We start from the raw sequence: 19161 nt of genomic DNA, 5'->3' as shown, positions 1-19161 counted from the left end.
ATGATTAGCTGCTTGCGCAGCTACGTGTTTGCCAGAAGCATCAATCCGTTTTGACTATCTAAGGGAGGAGCATCTCCAGACGTTTGAGAATTAGCTCACTTTTGAGTACTGGATACTACTACAGTGTCAAGTGGTAACTGACCCTTAATGACAATATGGTCAGATGGAGAAGGTTTGTATTTATGATCTACTCTAGGAGTGAGGATTCTAGCATGTATAAGATCTTTAAAGATCTTGTCTGGGTGCCCTTAAGCATAGCCAGTGTTTGACATGACTTGTGTGATCCTAGAGTTTCAAAAAGAAAATCCTCCTCTAAGGATTCTTCATGGAGCTCTGCTCCATGGTACTGTGCAGCTCTAGCAATGAGTTCCTGATATGACAGATTGTCATCAGGTGGAGATGGTCTGGCAGAGTAAAGATCTGAGTCTGTATCCTGTGGAGGATCCATTGTATAATCCGTCCAAGGATCTATTGGTAACTGAGTCATCATCATCAGTATCACCTGCATCAGGGTGAGGTAGATGAGACGGACTAGGTATAATGTGTAAAGGATCAAGCTGAGGTGGAGAGGGAAGAGGAGGACATGGTAGTGTGTGGAAAAGACTAGTAGCCACACCTTTCCTCTTCACATCTTATAAGAACTGTCTTAATCAAGAAGCTTGTGTTAGGATGGCGGTGTAGCGTGAATATGCCCTTTATCAGGATTGATACAGAGTTTTTTCTGTTTGTTTCGGAAATGACTTCGGTGGTACAACATCTATGTTTGGATCCGGTTGCAGTACGGGCAGCTCTTTAGTTTGACACTAAAGCTTTTGGTGCAGAGCTTGAATGTCCTTTCAGCGAGGAATATTTCTTTGGTTTCGGTGTGGAAGGTTTCAGCTCCGAGCCAATCTTGTGCTTAGAGCCGAAGGTTTCTGCTCGGAAGTGGGTTTTGGACGGTTCAGAGCCAGAAGGCTTGTCATAGTGTTTTGGTGCTGAGCCGGAAGGTGGAACATTAGAAACCTCTTCTTGATGCTGACCTTGGCCTGAAGGCAGTGGTGGTGCCTAAGCCGTAGATTTTTTTTGGGGGGGGGGGGGGGTGGAAGGGTCTTCTGTACTCACGTCCCCTTGTCCCGGAGGCACATCTTCTTCCGGATTCAGTCATACGCTGCTGAAGCCTGTTCTTCGGCCGCTGAGACTTCCTCTTGCTCGGCGGATCCAGTGTGTCGTCTAACTGCTGCCACTGCATCTCTCTAGCATCGAGCAAGACGATGACAGAGTATTCTTCGATGTGTAGGATCAGCATGCGTTGCAGTTTAGTGCTTTGCTCTCTGGGGACAAGCACAAGGTGAAGTACATGCATACACGGATACTTCGCGTGGCACAGGGGGCAGAATTTAAATGGAGTACGTTCTATCAACAAAGAGCCGGACCGATGCGGATAGGCCGGAAGGTAGCCACGAAATTCCAATCAAAACGGAGATATAGTGATGGTCGAATCGAACCGCGGAGAAAAGAAAACTCGTTCGAAAACAAAACTGTCGAGGGTAGTGTGGACTGCGCACCGAGGGGAACCAGAGGACAGATTCTGAAACTGAGCGCAGCAATACACATCAGAACAAAAACACTCTAACAATGGAGTTGATGCCCATGCCCACTATCACCGAAAGGAGGAGTCACCTTACCTCGTGACTGTAAAGACTTCTTAGAAAAAAAAAAAGAACTTGCAAACATCCGGACCCAATCCTAGCGGGCAGGAGTAAGCAAAGCATGCGATCTACAGCTCACATGACTCGAACTGGTATTTTGTAAGGCTGTTGGTGATTTGCATTTCTTTGTTCCGACACACAGCCAGCACTGACTACACACTTCCTTCGCACACTACCACTCTGTTCAACAAATGCCACCGCACCCTCTCTGATGCCTATGCAGGTCTCACTAGATAATATGCCCCACCAATCAGGACCCATTTTAATATACTAACATGAAATGTGAGGGGCATGCACACTCCCTCGCGCAGTTACTCAGTTTACACCTACTAAAAGCGTCACTCCACACATTGCACTGCTGCAGGAAACTCTCCTTACAAATACAAAAAGCATCAGGCTGCAGAGACAATGGTGTGGTCATGTGTTTGCCACAAACTACTCTAGCTATGCACAAGGGCTATTACTGTGGGTCAGACCCGAGACCCCATTTGTATCAAAGGCGTGTTGCTAGACCACCAAGAAGAGAGATGCCTCATTGTGTGGGGGGGGGGGTGGAAGGGGGGGGGGGGGGGGGCTATCGAGCACGCTTTCTAAGTGGAGCGGAGTGCCGTGACTCATTGGAGGAGACTTCAATAGCATGCTCGATACTGCCCTGGATCGCTCCTTTCCCCCGCACAACTACAACCTAAATGCACAAATGCTAACTGATAAGCTACAGCAATGGCAGTTGGTGGATACGTGGCATTTTCGGAACCCAGGGGTAAGGGTTTATTCCTTCTATTCAACCCTTCATGACCTCCATAACCGCATAGACAGGTAGGTGGCCACACCCACATTGCTACTCTTCATTACACATGTAGACTACTTGGGACACACCCACTTTGATCACAATCCCCAAGAATTACATTTACAATGTGCAGTTGAGTTACTACCCCATACCCACCAGGCGCTTTCAGAAAGCTTTATTAGAAGACCCCGTGTCAACACAGCATCCACTAAATTGGTGGAAAGGGATGCCTTTAAAGTGACGTTACTTGGCCACTGCCTGAGCATAGAGGGGGAACACGAGGCAAACACTCACCAGGGACAGCTATAAGCTGGAACATACATTCCACTGACTCTGGGGCACGGGCGCGTCGCTATCATATTATGCTGTCGGAAAGACTGCACTGCCTTAATTATGCTACTCCCTCAGTACGCACACATGCCACAGTGGACAGACCTAGACTCTTGGCATAGCCAATTCGCCTGGATCAACCGCAAAGGACCATAATGGCACTGCATTCAGAAACAGGCTCCCTTCACTACACACAGTGCACTAACCATGACGAGATGAAAACATTACACAAGGGTGTACCAGTCTACTACGATAAACTGATGCATATGCTGCATTCTTAATCAACCTCCCTATACCCCGCATTCCACTAGACCAGCAGACAGAATTAGTAGAACCCATGACGTTAAGTGAAGTTACAAATGCAATCAAGGCGCTAGCTAATCGCAAATCCCTGGGACCCGATGGCCTGCCGGCTGAACTGTCTAAGGCGTATAGGACTCAAATTACCCTGCAGTTGGTGGCTGTGTATGAAGAGGCCCTGTCCCTTGGCGTGCTATCTAGCTTCTAAAGAGACGCGACCGTCATCAACCTACCCAAGCCCAACAGAGACTCTGAAGTGGTTGGCTCATATAGATCACTGGCATTACTCAACACTGACTGCAAGTATAAGCGAAGGTACTTGCAGTCCACTTAGCCCATTTGATCCCATAAATTCAATGATGTGCTGTGCCCATTGGTTCCCATCACTGGCCCATCCAGATCAAAATGGTTTTGTCCCTGCTCAAAGTACATCCCTAAATTTATGTTGCTTCTTCCGGGTCCTACATTACACCCCTTCTACCTGGCCGTGTTCAGGATTTCTGGTCTTGGATCTTGACAAGGCCTTTGACTTGCTGGAGTGGGGCTACCTGTTCAATGTTCTATCCCACTTCAGTATAAGCAGACGCTTAATTTGCCTGGTTAAACTATTATATATTGATCCCATAATTAGGGTCAAGACAGGACCCCCTCATATCAGAGGCCATTCCCATTTACAGTAGTAAGAGACAGATGTCCTGTGGACACCTCTGCTGATCTCTCTGGCGATTGAACAGCTAGCATTGGAGCTGCGATGCCAGGGCGCTCACTGGGGTATCCCTTTAGGCGAAGGGACACATATACTATCATTATACGCACATGATATGTTATACATCAGAAACACTCCTAACATTCTGGCCATTATTGCCTCCACTTTATCGATCTTTGCCATTATATCCGGGCTGCGGGTAACTGGATGAAATCATGCCTGTATCCTTTTCTTCCAGATGCCGCCAACCGATGCTTCACTATAGGAAAGGCATGTGTAGATTGGCAAAAGCATACCTTTAGATACCTGGGTGAGTATATACCACTCCATTACAGATCTGTTCAATGGGAATGTAATTCCGGCAGTCACGTCCTTGCAATCCCAAATGACCATCTGGCATACATTGCCACTGGCGGCAGAAGAGAGGGTGGCTCTATTGAAAATTGTGATCCTTCCCCACCTCCTCCATTTCTTCACAAATCTTCCTGTATACATCCCAGCCGCTTTCTTTCAAACGTTCGAGCGACCGGGCAGGGACTTTATGTGGAATTAATCGAGATGTAGTGTAGCGCTATCAAAACTCTGCTTGCCCACGGACAGGGAGGGGTCTAGCTGTCCCTCATTTTGAGCACTACTACCTTGCTGCCCGAATCCAATAAATTGGAAAATGGCTAGAAGGGCTGCATTTGACACAGCTACGTCCTTATCCGGCTGGACTTCACAATCCATAACGTGTTTTTATCACCCTTGCACGAAAACGCGACAGCCCAAATTAGTTTTACGGAGGGTTGCACGTAGATGCTATATTGGATGTCCCCGCATTACTAGACATATACTCCCCTACGCATCAGGGTTGACACTACTGGGCACACCTAGGGCCATTGGACCAATAACTTCAGTGGAACTGACGACATGGCATGCTGCAGGCACACACAATGGGGGACCTATATAGAGACAGGGTCCTGCTCTTGTATGAGAAAATGATGGACAAAGAAGGGCTGCCACCTGGTCAGTTCCTGTTCCATAATTCACTGATTGCTACACTAGTGCAACGCTTGGGAGACTTCACCACTGAACTGCCGACCCACCTCTTGATCCAATATTTACAAGTTATGGGGCGAGGCAGTCACCTCATACGCTGGTTTGCGGACTCTTCACTTCAACACTGTCCCACAGCTTCTCTCTCTACAACTATGGGAGGCAGAACTGTCACGCCCATGCACGGACTAGGAATGGGTTGAAGTTGAAGGGAACCAGGCATGTGCAGTGCAATTATTCAGCTTTATAAAATACACAGAGCTTACCTTACCCCTGCTAATATTAACTGATTCTACCACAGTTAGGACGCGGTTTTCCACGCTTCGCAAAGCGTGGAAAACCGCGTCCTAAATACTGATCTCCTACACATGCTATGGCTTTTCCTACACATGCTATGACTACATATGCTATGGCTTGCCCCCACTTACATGCCTATTGGCAGAACGTCACACCAGCATTATGCAATTGCACAGAACTTCCCAACCTACATAGATGGGGAGTATGTCTCCTAGGATTGCATAGCAGACACAATAAATGAAGGGTCCCTTCCTGCTTCCTTGACCTAGGGTTTGCAATGGCTAAAAGTCTCAATACTCGAAGACGGAAGTCCGCCATTTATCGCCTGGCAGTACTTAATGATTAACTGGGCACAAGATGAAAGCACAGCCCTACACAGGGAAGATACACTCTGGCTGCGAAAATATCCTATTGCCACTTACTGGGACACAATTTTCACTGATTTACAGATTTGCACATTCGTATCTGAAGTTAGTGTAGACACTGCAACAAATGCCACAGACCTGTCCAACACGGTTATAGACTGGCATCTTTAGTTCTTTGTCACGGCGCCCCATCCATACACCTGTGTCCTGACTGATATACCTATTTCTGGACACACCACATGGTGTGTGTGTGTGTGTGTGTGTGTGTGTGGGGGGGGGCAGTACTGGTAGTGCAGATGTGTTGCCTGGTGTGTTACAAACTAGTTTGAACTGTTTAAAAAAAAAAACTGATCTATATGCTACATCATATGAGACGACTCATTATGGGGAATGTCTTATTGTAGTGTCACTAAGTGTTTCAAGTTATGACTGGTAGACCCCTGCTCTGTTGTATCTGATTTTGCATACACCCTGTCAATTGGGTTCCATAGGGCACCCTTTATTGGCATGTGCTGTACACACAGTGACAGTCATATAGTTAATATACTGTTCTATTTGAATTTAAATTCCTCATTCTGCTGTGTAACAAGTGACCATGCATTTGACAATGTTTTGACTGTATACCTCTCTCAGAACAGAACAAAACAGAAAATATTTAAAAAAACAGATTCAAACAAAAATAAGTAAACCTCACTTGCATTAATTCTATATGTTTAAATGCTGCTATACATAAACTATTCAAGGATGGCACCCAAGTACAGTAAACTCTAATTACAAAGGAACTCTCGGACGCTCTTAAGTGCAACATTAAGTTGCAATTCTTCAGAGTAGCCTGCAGTTAGTGATTTTTTTTATTCTAAAACATTAAGCATGGAACAGTAAGTCGGAAATGTAACAATTTGTCAAATCACTCAAAAGGAATATTTTAGTAATGATGTAACCAATCAGCATTTGTCAAATGATATCCCTAAACACCAAGTTGTGCTTAGGAAAGCCACAGTTTGCCTATTTTTATATTATAACGTCCATGGTCTTAGAGCACAGACTGATTTACAATAGAAGGCATGAAGACTTCTGCTGGAATTCAGTGATATTACCAGCATAATTTGTTATCTTTATTGTTATATTTCCTAATTAGTAGTTCTAGAAAGTCATTTGCGAACATATCTAGCGCAAAAATGTCTATGGGTCAGGACCCTGGGAGAGATTGATGCCATGATGCTGGCCATCTGAAAGCTAAACTGCTGGAGCATGGTTAAGTATTCTAGGAGACTCCTCATAAGCTCTTCATGTTCCAGGCCAAGCAGCTGCAGAAATATACCAGTTGACAAATTGCCTAGAATGGGGGTACTTTAACACTGCCAGGGTGACAGCAAATTAGAGATGTGACCGACTACATTTGATGCCATACACACAGCTATGACCATCAAGAGGCATGCCTTGTAATACTTAGTTTTGAATTAACTGCATGAGAGAACTGAAACAAGTAATTATCTGATTTACATCTGATCTGTATTGATCATACAAGCAGAGTGAAGTCATAGCAATTTACATATCTGCTTAAAACAAAGGTTCAGTTCTGGTGACCTTTTGTTTTTTTGCAAACATAAAATATATTTATAAACCATAATATTGAGGAATAAACAGACCCTGGTGTGTTGGAGAAGTTGAATTTACTATCCAGGAGCAGAACAGGGAATTGAGATAAACTTGTGAGTACAAGAAGGGGACAGGGGTAGAAAGTGCCTTCTGCCAAAAACTGTTTGTGCGAGAATGAATTGTGTAGTGACAGAGGTGTACATATGTAGTTGCAAAACAAACCATTTCACCTTCGAATGATGCGATCATAGACTACATAAATATAAATCCGAAGACACCACTAGATCGGAAGCGGATCAGAAAGTCCAACCTCTTGTTAATAAATAATTAGAAAATTGCTTTGAAAAAGTGAAATAAATGTAATGGGTTTTAAAGACTTAAATGGTACACTAATATTGCAAGAAAACTCATTCAAATAAGACTGAAAATAAGGCGTCATACCTTGTTCAGAAACCGAACATGTCATTTCAAATATTACTCTAGGTTTGTGTAACTTGTGAATCATAAATTTCACGTCATTATCTTAATCCAAAATGATTTATACATTTTAATTTAAAAAAAGAAAAAAAAGTTGACTAAGTATAAGACTGGAAATAGAGAAAATTCTCCAGTGATGGGAAAAACACTTAAGAGCATGCACCGGGACATGAAAACAAATTCAGTCATATTTCAACAGGTAAATGTCCCCATGGAAGTGGTGAGCTACTTCAAGGTATTGTCAAGAGATCACAGACGTGGTGAAAAATCAAGAATCACCTACATGTTTGAAGAATTAAGTAACAAAAATTTTAGTCCAAGGTAATTAATGATCATATTTGTCTGTTTAACACAGAAAAAGACTTATCAAAAATTGTATTCAACATCAATTTGGGTTTATGAAAAACACAACTTACCTTAAGATAATATGGTGGCATAATCTTCAAATAGTTTTCAAATGACTGTCTCCATTTCAAAGTTGGTTTCCCCTTATGTACTTTGAACAACTCATCTAAAAGATTTGTTATGAGAGAAAAAGGTTTAAGAATGAGAGCCCCTACACTAAAATATTTACAACTAAACCATGAACCGGATAAATGATTTAGGACAAAAATGGTCAATAACAAGAGAACCAGTAATGAACTTAAAATGAATTTACTGAAACTCTATAATGCAGAGTGTAGCTAACTGGTGGCAGTGTAGAATATGGTAGAGAGTTTAATCATAAAGTTCTGTAAGGTTGCCAACCCATTTAAGCAGACAATAACAGAGTGTCCCACTGTTTCACTAAGCAGCACTTGTGTGCATTTTAAATTACAAATCGGAAAAGAGATTAGACTCAAACAAATTCCAACAATAGTCATTGTTGGCATTAGCACTTCTGAAATTAATTTCTGCAATTTTTTCTTGGGGGGAGAGGAATTATTTAGAAGATTAAACATATGGCTCAACAGTACTCTGATATGAGCCACAGTACATTTGTTTGGAACCTTATTTAAGTCAAGAGCCCAATGTTTATGGGAGGGTTAGGCCTAAATTACGTTGATTGTAGAGCTATTTTTTTCCATGCTGTTTCACATTTATGCAAAAGCCAAAGTCATTGTTATGACTTTCTTATACGCTCTAACCAATACATGCATTGTTTTATATTAAAGTTCAATGCACTAGAAAGCATAAAGGGAGGTAATTAACCAAAAGTTCAATACGGTGGCAAACATACACAAGAAAAATAATGCCACACTACAAGTAAACCTAGGTCTAAAATATCATATAATGGAATGTCCTTAATGCAATACTAATTTTCTAAGCTTTAAAATGGCACACAAATTGCCCTGAAGCAGCCTGCACAGCTTATTTTGTCTGATTGGTAGAATCCCACATAAATGTAATGTAGTATGCCAAAACAGATCATTAGTTCTTGGGAGGTAAATATAGAAGATTCTGATACGTTTAGGGAACAATAGATGTTTTGGGGTAAAATGCAATCAAATATTTATACACTACATCTAACCATGCCCATACTTCCAACTAGCTGGACGTTGCACTGGGTAAGCAAGATTGAATATGCTACTTACCAGTATGCATCTGTTCTTGGCATGTAGGGCTGCTGACATTCATATCTGTGCATAGATCGCCGCCTAGTGTTGGGTCCGGATGTTTGCACGTTGTTGTCCTGGAAGAGTCTTCGAAGTATCCTTGGATAGGTGACTCCTCCCCTGGACTACAGTGCGCATGGGCATCCTCTCCATCCTCAGATTGTTTTTCGCCATTGTGGCAGTGATGGAGTAGATACAGAAAGTGATGACCATGCTTGCAGTAATTCTGAGAGCTGCAGCTGCGACAGGCGCCGGGGAGGAGGGAGGGCGATATGAATGTCAGCAGCCCTACATGCCAAGAACAGATGCATACTGGTAAGTAGCATATTCAGTTCGAGGCATGTGGGCTGCTGAATTCATATCTGTGCATAGAATACATAGCAGTGCCCTCTATTAGCGGCGGCTACCCGTGCCAGCTGCAGCGGTCTGAAAAAGTGTTTTGAGAACAGCCTGTCCTACAGCTGCCTGCTGTTTTGACTGCACATCTACGCAATAGTGTTTTGTAAATGTGTGTGTAGTGGACCATGTGGCTGCTCTGCATATATCATGCAGGGGAATATTTCCTAGGAAGGCCATGGAAGCCCCCAACTTACGTGTTGAGTGGGCTCGTGGTGGAATAGTTAATGTGCGTTTTGCCTTTTGATAACAGATTTGAATACACTTAACTATCCATCTGGCTATCCCTGCTTTGGAGATGGCGTTATCTTTGTGGTGTGGGGCAAAGGCAACGAACAGTTGTTTTGTCTTCCTGAATGGTTTAGTCCTGTCGATGTAGTACATGAGGGCCCTCCGTACATCTAGTGTATGTAGTGCCCTTTCTGCAACAGTTTGTGGGTTTTGGAAGAAAACGGGCAGTTCAATAGTCTGGTTCATGTGGAACTGCGATATTACCTTGGGCATGAACTTGGGGTTGGTACGTAGTACGACCCTGTTGGCGTGAACCTGAATAAATGGCTCTTGAACGGTTAGTGCCTGGAGTTCACTAACTCTTCTGAGGGAAGTGATCGCTACTAGGAAGGCCACTTTCCAGGTAAGGAATTGAATCTCGCATGAGTGTAGAGGTTCAAAGGGTGGACCCATCAGGCGTGTGAGGACCAAGTTGAGGTTCCACATTGGAGCCGGTGGGTGACTAGGTGGAATGACTCGTTTGAGCCCTTCCAAGAATGCTTTGATGGCAGGCACTCTGAATAGAGAGAGGTGCTGCCTGGTTTGCAGATAGGCTGATATTGCGGTCAAATGGACACGTATAGAGGTGTACGCCAGATTGCATCGATATAGGTGTAAGAGATAACAGATGATGTTTTGGATGGATGCGTCCAGCGGGTTGATGTCATTATTACCGCAATAAATGACGAACCTTTTCCATTTGGCTGCATAGCAAGCTCTGGTAGTGGGTCTCCTGGCCTCCTTGATGATGTCCATACAGTCAGGTGGCAGGTTGAGATAGCCAAACTCTAGGACTTCAGGAGCCAGATCGCCAGATTCAGCTGTTGCGGATCTGGGTGCTGAACCTCTCCATGGTTCTGCGTCAAATGCGCGGGTTTGATCCGCAGCCTTTGATGCGGCACCACGGAAAGTTCGAGGAAGGTGGTGTACCACGGCTGGCGTGCCCACGTGGGAGCAACTAGGACGAGTGTCAGGGAGTGTTGTCGGAGTTTGCGGGCCACTAGCGGTATCAATGGCGCTGGGGGAAAAGCGTACGCAAATCTGCCGGACCAGTTCATCCATATCGCATTGCCCTGCGACTGCGGATGTGGGAATCTGGCGGCGAAGCTTGGGCATTTTGCGTTTTCGCTTGTCGCGAATAGGTCTATCTCCGGATGACCCCACTGCTGAAAGTACGGTTGGAGTACTGATGGGTGTAACTCCCACTCGTGCATTTGGTGGCTGTGTCTGCTGAGCAGATCCGCCATCTGGTTGTCCTTGCCAGGGAGGTGTTCCGCCATGAGGAACATGTTCCTTTGAATGGCCCACTTCCACATGCTCTGAGCCAGATGAGACAACTGTGGAGAGTGTGTGCCTCCCTGTTTCTGTATGTAGTACATTGCGGTCATGTTGTCCGTCCGGATCAACACGACCTTGTTGCATAGATGTACTTTGAATGCCTTCATGGCTAGGAAGATTGCCATCAATTCCAGAAGGTTGATGTGCAACTTCTTTTGTTGTGTTGTCCATAGTCCTTGCACTGTGTAGTGGAGTACATGAGCTCCCCATCCCTGGAGAGACGCGTCCGCTGTCAGTACTATTTGTGGGACAGGCTCTTGGAACGGTCGGCCCTTGCAAAGGTTTTGTGGATTCCACCAATGCAGAGAGTTGTATGCCCGACCGCTCACCAACACTAGGTCCTTTAACTGTCCTTGAGCCTGATTCCACTGACGTGCTAGGCACTCCTGAAGTGGGCGCATATGTAATCTCGCGTGCGGGACTATGAAGATGCAGGAGGCCATCATGCCTATCAACTGCATAAACACTCGCGCTGGAAGTGAGTGATTGGGTTTGAATTTGGAGATCAGCAGTTGTATGCTGTTGATCCTCACTAAATTTGGCTGAGCTGTGGCCGCCAGAGTGTCTATAGTCGCACCTAGGTACTGTTGTACGTGTGCGGGCTGGAGATGGGACTTTGGATAATTCAGTGAGAATCCCAGACTGTGAAGAAGGTGAATGGTGCGGGACATGTGGCTTGCACATTGCTGGGCTGACTTCGCTTGAACGAGCCAGTCGTCTAGGTAGGGGTAGACGTGTATATGCTGCCTCCGTAGATGTGCTGCCACCGTAGCTAGGCACTTCGTGAAAACCCTGGGCGCTGTTGTCACGCCGAAGGGAAGGACTTTGAACTGATAGTGCTGCCCCTGAACAGTGAACCTGAGGTATTTTTTGTGTGAGGGGTGGATGGGTATGTGAAAGTACGCATCCTTGAGGTCCAGTGTGGCTAGGAAGTCTCCCTGCTTGAGAAGCGGAAGGACTTGCTGTAGAGTGAGCATATGAAAGTGCTCTGAAAGAATGTACTGGTTCAGGGGTCTCAGGTCCAAGATAGGTCTGAGCGACCCGTCCTTTTTTGGAATTAAGAAGTAGAGGGAGTACACTCCCGCACCCTGCTCGTGGATGGGTACGACCTCTATAGCGCCTTTTAGAAGCATACTTTGCACTTCTCGCTGTAAGAGCGTTAAGTGCTCTGAGGACATAGGACGGCTTCTTGGTGGTATTGTGGGTGGAGTGGAGGTTAACTCCAGACAGTAACCGTATTTTATAATATCTTTGACCCACCTGTCCGTGGTGATGGAATTCCACGTGGACAGGAACCTTTGTAGCCTTCCCCCGACAGGTGTTATGTGGTCGGGAGGAAGGGAGAGGGCGTCACTGCTTGTTCTTGGGGGAGGACCTGGTGTTGCCGTAGCCGCGTCCTCTGCCCTTTGTGCTGGAGCCACGATATCCACCTCGGGTGTTTTTATCATAGGTGGTCTGTGTATTGCCTTTGTTATATGTTTGTTGTGACCCCTGTCCTCTACCTGCTCCCTTGTTTCCGGGGCGACGAAAGGAGCCGCTCCGAAAGGACTGAGTTTGTAGTGCGCCCATGGACTTTGCAGTGTCCGTATCCTTTTTTATCTTTTCGAGGGTGGTGTCAACCTCTGGCCCGAATAAATAGTCGGGGTTGACGGGCTGGTTCAGTATATTGTTTTGTACCTCAGGCTTGAATCCTGAGATCCGTAGCCAGGCATGTCGTCGCAACATGACGCTTGTGTTTATGGCTCTGGCAGCCGTGTCTGCAGCATCTAGTGCGCATTTGATGGAAGCGTTCGTTAGTAGCTGTCCTTCTCTGATGAGCATTTCTGCGCCTTCCTTGAACTGGTCAGGGAGATGTTGGAATATTTGCTCAAGTGTGTCATAGTGCGCTCTATCATAGCGAGCAAGGAGCGCCTGAGTGTTGGCTATGCGCCATATGTTGGCAGCTTGGGCGGCAACGCGCTTGCCAGAGGTTTCCAACACCTTGGACTCTTTGTCCGGGGGAGGAGCGTCACCTGTTGTTTGCGAGTGTGCCCTCTTGCGTGCATTCGCTACGACGATGGAGTCGAGTGGTAATTGTCCTCTGATGTAAGTAGGATCCCCAGGTGCTGATCTGTATTTTTTATCAATCCTGGGGTTTATCACTCGTGCCCTGGTGGGTTCTTTGAAAATGTCCTTGGCTGGTTTGAGGACCCCCTTCAACATTGGCAGAGTCTTTACATGTCTTTCTGAGGATGCAAAGGTGTCCATTAGAAAGTCATCTTCGATGGTATCAGAGTGAAGCTGCACCCCATGGTTATTGGCAGCACGTTCGATAAGAGCATTGAACGCCGCAGTATCCTCCGTAGGAGATGTCTTTGCCCCATAGAGTTGTGGATCCTGTGCATCGAGAGGTGCACTGGGGTCTGCAGGGTCGCCCCAAGTTTGATCAGGGTCCTGCTGGTCATCAGGGTCCGTGTCTACATGGTAGGGGACTTGGTCAGCCATGTAGTCCTCCAATGCGTCTGTATCGGAGCGTGTGGGGGAGAACCGGTGTGGATCCTGGTAGGATGAATGGAAGGGTTCATAAAGGAGAGGTTCCGATTCTGCAGGCAACTTCCTTTTTAGTGGGATCCTGAAAGGGTCCAATGGCGGCTCCGAAGTTATCCTTCGGTCCTGGAGAATCATCCTGCCAGTGCCGGCGTCGATGATACGTGCCGGAGACGTCTCAGCAGGTGTGACCGTAGGTTGGGTGACCCGTGTCCTGAGTTGGAACATTTTTGGGATTGTTGACGGAGGCAAGCCGAAGGTAATATTGGTCGGCACCGAAGAGGCTGCGGGAGCTCCGACCGAACCGGAGCCCGACGTGTCCTGGAGGACAGGTGTGGTTTTGCTGCCTTGCATCACACCAGGTCGTACTTGGGGCGCCTTCGAGGCTTTGGCACCGGCCAGGCTCGTAGAGGCGGCCGTAGATTTTTTCGGTGCCGGCGGGTCATCGAGTCGGGGTGAAGAGATCACCGCCGAAGTCTTCGATACCTGAGGCTTAGGTGTCGTCGAGGGAGCGATGTGAGACACAGCAGGCGGTACGGGCCTTGGTGTCGTCGGTGCCGGTAGCCGAGCAGGTTTGTCGGTGCCGATGGCTTTTTTCCGTTTGTCGACTCCAACGTCGCCCGCTTCAAGTTCGGCACCGAAGTCCCTCTTGGTGCGGTCGGTGCCGACGCGGTGCGCTGGCGTCGAAGGCCTCGATCCGACCAGCGCTACTTTCAGTTTCGGTTTCGGTGGAACCTGAGCAGCTTTCGGTTTCGGTTTTGTGGTAGGGAAACCAGCCTGTTTATGTAGTAATGGCTGCCGCTGAACGTCCGAGGCCGGGCCCGAGGGCGGGGCCGAAGAACTGCGGGATGGGTCTCGGGTAAGGCCCGAAGGCGATCCCTCGACCGGAGCCATAGGCTGTGGCACTGGTGTTTGAACGGTTTGAACAGGTAGGCCTTGTTCATCATTGGAGCTACTTTCTTCGGCCCCGAAGGCCTCCTCGTCGTCTCCTACCTCGGTGTCGTCTTCACCTCTGTGGAAGAGTGACTCGTCTTCCTCGTCCGATCCGGGTTCGTGTTCGGAAACGGGACTGGAGGGCAAGACTTCCAATTCCTCGACGTCTTCGGCCTCGCCGAAGATGTCTGTTGGGGCCGGTGCCGCGCCTCGAGTCTCGCCGCTCCCGCAGAGTCTTCTTCGAGCGGAACCGGGCACAGGCCATGCATGTTGATTCGTCGTGGTCCGGCGAAAGGCATTTGTTGCACACCGGATGGACGTCGATGTGTGGGTACTTCGCATTGCATACCGGACACCTTTTGAATGGCGTCCTGGATTCCATCGTCGAAGTAGTCGATGGACAGGTAAATGCGAAAGCAGTCGGTGCTGAAAGTTAGTAAACTAACAAATTCTATCGAAACCCGATCGATAAACTGTACCGACGCGAACTAAAGGCCTTTTGGCCTCGAAAAAATATTTTCCTAACTTGAGCTAAGATAGCACATCCGAACCCAATGGCGGAAAAAAACAATCTGAGGATGGAGAGGATGCCCATGCGCACTGTAGTCCAGGGGAGGAGTCACCTATCCAAGGATACTTCGAAGACTCTTCCAGGACAACAACGTGCAAACATCCGGACCCAACACTAGGCGGCGATCTATGCACAGATATGAATTCAGCAGCCCACATGCCTCGAACTCATATTTACTGCCGTATTTGACATGCAATTTAGTGCAGCAATGCAAAGGTTTTATATGGAAACTTGCCTGAGAAATACTACACACACTTCCACATTTACAGCCATTTACTACCTCTAATATGGTGGAGCGCTCATATAGTGCATTCAAAAACAAATATAAGAAAATAGAAATCCTTTCTTTGGGATAATAAGGACCAGAAACCGTCATCAAATAAATCAGGGAATTTTCTACTCTGCATTTTAGGATTGCGGTAGAGCTAGAAAGCTTTCCTGATATCCACACTATACAGATTTACAAAGATATGGATGTGCTCTAAAGTTACAAGAAAAATAAGAATCCAATTAAAGTAAAGCCTGAAATCAACCTGGCAACCGGTCTTTCGTAATTGTTTTATTTTATAGAACATACTGCATAGCGCCACATTAAAACAAAGATGTTCTCCTCTAACTGCCTAGTTGGGAATAACGAAGAATTCAGGTCTTTCAACAGATACAGTATTTCACAACTCTTGACTAAGTGCATTAATAAATGGCGTTGAATGGGCATACTAAAAAAAAAAAAAAACACGCAAGTGGAAGGAATTTAACAGAGCTTTAAGGCTCAAGTAGGAGAGAGTATATGTCTGTTTTACTTTAACAAATGCAGTTTACTTGCACGGTTTTGAGGCCTGTTGTCAATTCAGTTTGTGTGCATCAAACTTAGTACTAATTCACCACTTTGTCTGCAACTAAATACTAAACTTGCAGGGACATGAACTAACCATACCAATATCTTAACAAGGCATGATGGTTTCAATGGTGCAGAATTTGGAGCTTCATAAATGCGCAGGTCTTGCAAAACCTGGAAAATACTCTTTTAAGAGACATATCACACTTCGGCCCGCAAACAACAATTGAAATACTAATAGCAGAGCTGGGATTGTAAATCTGGAGGACTGCATTACTTTTCGTCGTATAAGCTATTGGATTCCAGTTCGGTCCACCCCAGCCCTTGCGGTCAATCCGAAAACCTTGCAGGATCTTCTGAGAAGCCAGAAACGCAACAGTCAAACCAGAGAAGATGGCCAAAGCTATGCTGCAAACGGTAAAAAAGAGATACTGGGCCTATGTGCGGCAGAAGCAGAAGGCTAGGAAAAGTTTCCTCCTAATAAATTTGGCATTAAAACCCAATCCCTGCTGATAGTCATTTCTTGACCTGCTATCCTTAACCCCCCCCACCCCCTCCCCCCGCCGGAGAAAAGGGTCTTATATATTTTGCTTAAATTAGGAACCTTATAAGTGACATTTCATTGAAACTTCGAAGGTACCTCCGGTTTCTAAAACCTAATATGAGGAACTACACAGTTGCATTAACATTCTGCTATAGATCAGTAAGAAATTTACCAGGTAGTGGTTTCGTACATATACGTTGCATGGAAGATCACAAGATCCGATAAGCCTGAGATGAATGTCATGAGCAAGGATTACAATAAGCAGGATGCAAATAGGTTACATCCTGCCTGAGCAGCCTAACCAATGTTAGTACTCTAACACAGAAGGATGCTTACATAAGCCCGCATATAAGCAGTGCACAGGGCAGTCAGTTGGAATGAGGGCACAATCATGCATAAGGAATCCGTGCTGCTCTCAACGGGCTTAGGCATGTAATTTAGGCAACCAGACCATGGCAAACGAATCAATCGAGTCGGCCTTTTTAACTTGCAAGCATAATTTCCACTAAAGTTTATGATGAGTTATCACCACCATTCCGCACAGGCACTTTATTCTGGACTTGTGTTGTAAAACTGCAGCCGACTCCAAGTCCAGCTTTATTATATCTTGTTTAATGTTTGTGCATGCACTGTACCAATATGAATAGTTCATAGATACAGGATCTATCAGCTTGTAAGATTATCCTTATTTAATTTGTGCACATAGCCATTATTTTCAAGACGTTTACTGGTTGCTAATATTAAATTGCACAGGCACTTTACTCTGGATTCATGCTGCAAACAAAGCCAAGGCAGACATCTTGTACATTGAGCCTCCTTAGTTTAGGTTTAAAGTTTGCACATGCGCTTTATCAATGCTTACAGCTTATTGGTATAGGATCTGCATTGGCTGAATCCTTCAGCTTGTAATATTTTTTATTCAATTTACATGTTTAGCTATTATTAATTTGCTTCAATAGTTGCCAATTTTAAAAACTGCTTTGACATTTTATTCTGTGTACTAGTATCTAAATGCTGTCTGGGTCATACTAGAATGATAAATTAGTTGGCTAGATATGAACAAATAGATTGTCTGTCCTGCTTGGTGGATTTTAGCGAGGTCACCCAGATAGTATTTTCATTTGTATGACCACACTAAGTTGTTAAAATGTGAGGTGCTTCTTGATCGTTTTGAATTGTTATTGCAATTTGCTTCTGCAGTAATGTTTTACTTGACTTGACCAAGGAATGATCTCTGGTATTTAGCCAAGATGGCACCAACATCTTAGTTACAAACCTAGGTGCCCAAGCAGGTGATGGGGTGGCTCATGGCAGTAGTCCACGTTAAATCAAAAGAGGGGAAATATGGGTATAATGACAGAGCCCTGGTGGAGAATATGCCTCGTTTTCAGGCATGCGTTTTTCCCCGCATGCCATTACAACGACCACGTTGCAACAACGCATGTCATTACTCCGTAAGTTGGAACAACTTGCTCTGGGGTGGATGGGGGGGGGGGGGGGGGGGGGGGGAGAGGATGTTGGAATAGTATAATTTACTAGTCCAACTGTAGTCTGTGCAACAGTAGAGAAGGTGTTGGATTTACGATCCAACACCTTCTGACCCCTAGAACAAGTCATTGTTCCGACTTGCGGAGTAATGGCATGTGTTGTAACAACGTGGTCGTTGTAACAACCGCGTTGTAATGGCATGCGGTGTTCCGGTTTCGGGATAAACTGTTTACCCCTGGTGGACCACAACCACAAGGAATCAAGACCTGGTGCCTTGGAGGCCAGTGGCAGAAACGGTGCACATGGTTGAGACTGCACTCGCCAACATGACAAGAGCTCTTCCCAAGGACAAAGTACTGCAATCAAAGCAGAACTGAAACATGTTGCAGCATGAGGACTGTTTTGCCCTTCAACCACTGTAACCTACAAGTGACAAGGGAATGGAAACATGGCAGAAATCTTGAGAATAATAAGGTGCACTTCTAGCTGATGCAATAGTGGAATATCACAAAAAACATTTGATAGACCACTAGGTTCAGCAAAAATAGTAGGTGAGGTTCCATGAAGTGGCAAGAAATGTGGGGTGAATCCCAAAACCGGTTTAGATATCAAAGTGGGCAGGGCACATTGAGTGGACTGCTGTCCAACTTTTTTTAATTGTAGAAGATGCAACATAAAGATTTGTAATGCAGCTTTGTATTGGGCTGATAAGATTTGAAACAAAATTAAAATATATCAGACAAGTAATTAGATGGAACCAAATTAATGAACATAAGTAAACTTAGAAATTTGATATTCAAATGATTACAAACTGCAGCAAGCGATCAGAGCGTAAAGTCACTTGAAACTGTTACACCTAAATTAAATGTATGAAATGGGTCACTTATTTAAGGGGCACGCTTGCATGAACAGTGCCCATCAGCAATGCAAACATTTTGTGTAGTGTACCTACAGTGGTTTGGCATATAAATGATGCCCTATACCAACTACCCTGACAACTTACAAAGCATTTGAGTGGGTTAATGTTATTTTTGCAAGATTACAAAGTCAAACAGATAAATAACAGTATTATAATGGA

General features: G+C 45.5%; 1 protein-coding gene across 1 annotated transcript in view; it reads right to left on the bottom strand.

Annotated features, from left to right (window-relative positions):
- The window catches only part of INTS6 (integrator complex subunit 6), a 487951-nt gene that overhangs the window by 235277 nt on the left and 233513 nt on the right, over nucleotides 1–19161 (bottom strand). Inside the window, exon 10 of the mRNA XM_085621797.1 lies at nucleotides 8004–8098. Within this exon, the coding sequence (XP_085477923.1) occupies nucleotides 8004–8098 (95 nt within the window). The remainder of the gene's footprint in view (nucleotides 1–8003; nucleotides 8099–19161) is intronic.

Source organism: Triturus cristatus, chromosome 8, assembly GCF_964204655.1.
Source record: "Triturus cristatus chromosome 8, aTriCri1.1, whole genome shotgun sequence".
NCBI classification, from domain to species: domain Eukaryota; kingdom Metazoa; phylum Chordata; class Amphibia; order Caudata; family Salamandridae; genus Triturus; species Triturus cristatus.
Note: the sequence above shows the minus strand (reverse complement) of the source record. Positions and strands in the feature narration are given on the sequence as shown.